Consider the following 2481-nt stretch of genomic DNA (forward strand, 5'->3'; position numbering starts at 1 on the left):
TGATATGATCATATTTGTTTCTGGGTCTGGTTGAGCCTTTCGTTTATATGGTGTATATCTTATACCTACAAGGAAACTTCGTTTTCTTCTACAATCCTGATTTCCTTTTATAAGTCATCCAATAGTGCACCAAAACGTGCACATGCACACCACAGGGCGGGATGTATTCATGGCTCTTCGGGCTCCTGTTGAGCTACTGTCTGACGCGTGGCTGATTTATCGAGTTAGGGTCATGTACAGAACAAGTTAGTCATTTCGTAACGTCGCGTTACAATTCGTGGCGGCAAAAGGCCAACTGTATTTTTTTAAGATATCGCAATCGTATCAGCAAAATGGCTTGTAATTGTTTTCATAATAAACGAAATATTGCGTCATTATATTGTCGCTTTTTGCTTCTTACACTCTGATACACAAGGGTTTATTCAAATGGACCTGAAGTGCAAATTCAAATACATAATGACATGTGACAATCCCTGCATGGCATATATAGGAAAATATATCAAAGAAGGTTTAGACATTAAAAATTCCCCAAATGATTGTAAAAGCCTCCAATGATTGTAAGAAACTTATCCCATACTACAACTCCTGTATTAGTTAGTTATAGCACTGTAGTTATGTAGATGCCATACTTTGTACCTCGTACAACTGTTGTGCAATAAAGTTATTATTATTATTGATAAATCTGTAACGCAGGCACAATAAAACGACAGCGCATTACTCTGTCCCAGACCAGTAAGATCATTATACGATGTAGACTGCAGTACTGGTGGAGGCTAGCCCATAAAGCGGGTCTGACGGGATGATCATGACTATATTGTTTGGCGATGATCATGATGAAATGGATCTCACATCTGAAAATACTAGCAGAGAAAGCCCCAGGGGCGCGCGAATGAATGTGGGCCCCTCGCCCGGGTACTGAAAAGATTAGTGGATGATATCTCACAGTCTTCATTTCACTGAAAAAAAGAAGAAAGATTATTCAGCTGATACGATCGCATCATTGTCCGGGTACGTTGACCCCGTTGCTTGCCGGATTTGTATTTCCCTTCCTCATGCAGACGGCATTTGAATAATTCTAGACTTCCGCGCCTCACGGGACCTGGGCGTGATTTGGACATGTGAAGTGATGGTAACGACACAACGAAAAGATTGCTCAGGTTTTAATTCTTCTTCCTTTTTTTCGATGATAAATTTCCGTACAGGCAAAAAGAGTGTTTGCACATTGGGTTCAAAGTATCGAGTTTGTGCAGATAGCATAGTATGCATGATCCACCCTACATTCATTTGGTCTATAATCACATATTCAATTCAGTGGTCACAGCTGTCGCTGAGATTCGCATGGCATATCTCACCGCAAAAATGCACGCATAGTATTGCAAATAAAAGATCAAGCCCACCTTTGCCCCGATCTGGTTGCCGCACTGCCCGGCTTGGACATGGACGATCTCACGCATGTTTGTGGCTGTTGTGGATTATTACTGACGACGTAAAAAATTGGTCCTCTTGTCCTCCTGCGCTTTTGTCGAATGCACGTCTGTCTGCCGGCTTTTTATCGTGGTGCTATGCCTGTGTGGCGTCATTGGCCTTGTGATCAGAAAGTAGGCCGTCCTGTTACTACAGAATAACTTTAGTTTATAAAAGATTGCCCAATTTTTCTTATAATGATATATCAGATAGTGTATATTCATCATATTTTGTAGATGTAAGGAATTCATCTGTTAAAATGGAACCGTTTTGCTCTTATTACTGCATGTAGGGAGGGCGATGTCTCGGAAGGATAAAAGCCTGACGTGGCAGTAATGCGGTCTAAGCACGGACGAACCAATCAGCGACCAGGAAGATGACATCATTATTGATTGGATGATGTTAGGGTTAGCCGATATAGCGCCTACTGACACTGAGGCAACACTGAGGGGCATTTCAATAAACAGGGAACCGGGGTGCAGCGAACTAATAGTAATATGGTCAGATATAGCTAAAATGGCGGCCTTACGCTGAAAATGCTGCACAATCTAGACTAGAATCTAGGCATGAAATATTTAAGTTATAAAGTTCATGTGCACTGATACAACCCCAGGAATATGCGTAATCGATTTATTTGGAAAAAAAGTATGAATATATTAAAACAAAGACACGGATAAATTAACCCTTCATAGATCTTGAGAGACTGCATTGACTTGACAGCCCCCGTTTGCAAACATGATTATTACATGGTTGATTTACTTTCTCTGACTCAATATTGCGATTTAGCCCCATCTATTGTAAGCTCCTCGCAATTCAGCCCCTGGCTGCAAAGAGTGAGTAGTCGGCCCACCCAATAACAATATTGATTCTGAAATAGTTTTTCAACAAAAAAAGTTGTTTTTCACATTTAAGCCCAATATCACTGGTTTCTCACGGTTTCTCAACCTTAGTGATTTAGAAACGGGCTTGGCAGGTGTTGTTATTTTTTCAGTCAACGACGTAACTTAATTACTTTTC

At 40.8% G+C, this 2481-nt stretch overlaps 1 protein-coding gene across 1 annotated transcript in view; it reads right to left on the reverse strand.

The window, feature by feature from the left end:
• Window positions 1-1552, reverse strand: part of LOC118431908 (tubulin beta chain-like) — a 19456-nt gene extending 17904 nt beyond the window's left edge. Inside the window, exon 1 of the mRNA XM_035843340.1 lies at window positions 1398-1552. Within this exon, the coding sequence (XP_035699233.1) occupies window positions 1398-1454 (57 nt within the window). The 5' untranslated portion in view covers window positions 1455-1552. The remainder of the gene's footprint in view (window positions 1-1397) is intronic.
• Window positions 1553-2481: the final 929 nt, after the last annotated feature.

This window comes from Branchiostoma floridae, chromosome 15 (assembly GCF_000003815.2).
Source record: "Branchiostoma floridae strain S238N-H82 chromosome 15, Bfl_VNyyK, whole genome shotgun sequence".
Classification (NCBI taxonomy): domain Eukaryota; kingdom Metazoa; phylum Chordata; class Leptocardii; order Amphioxiformes; family Branchiostomatidae; genus Branchiostoma; species Branchiostoma floridae.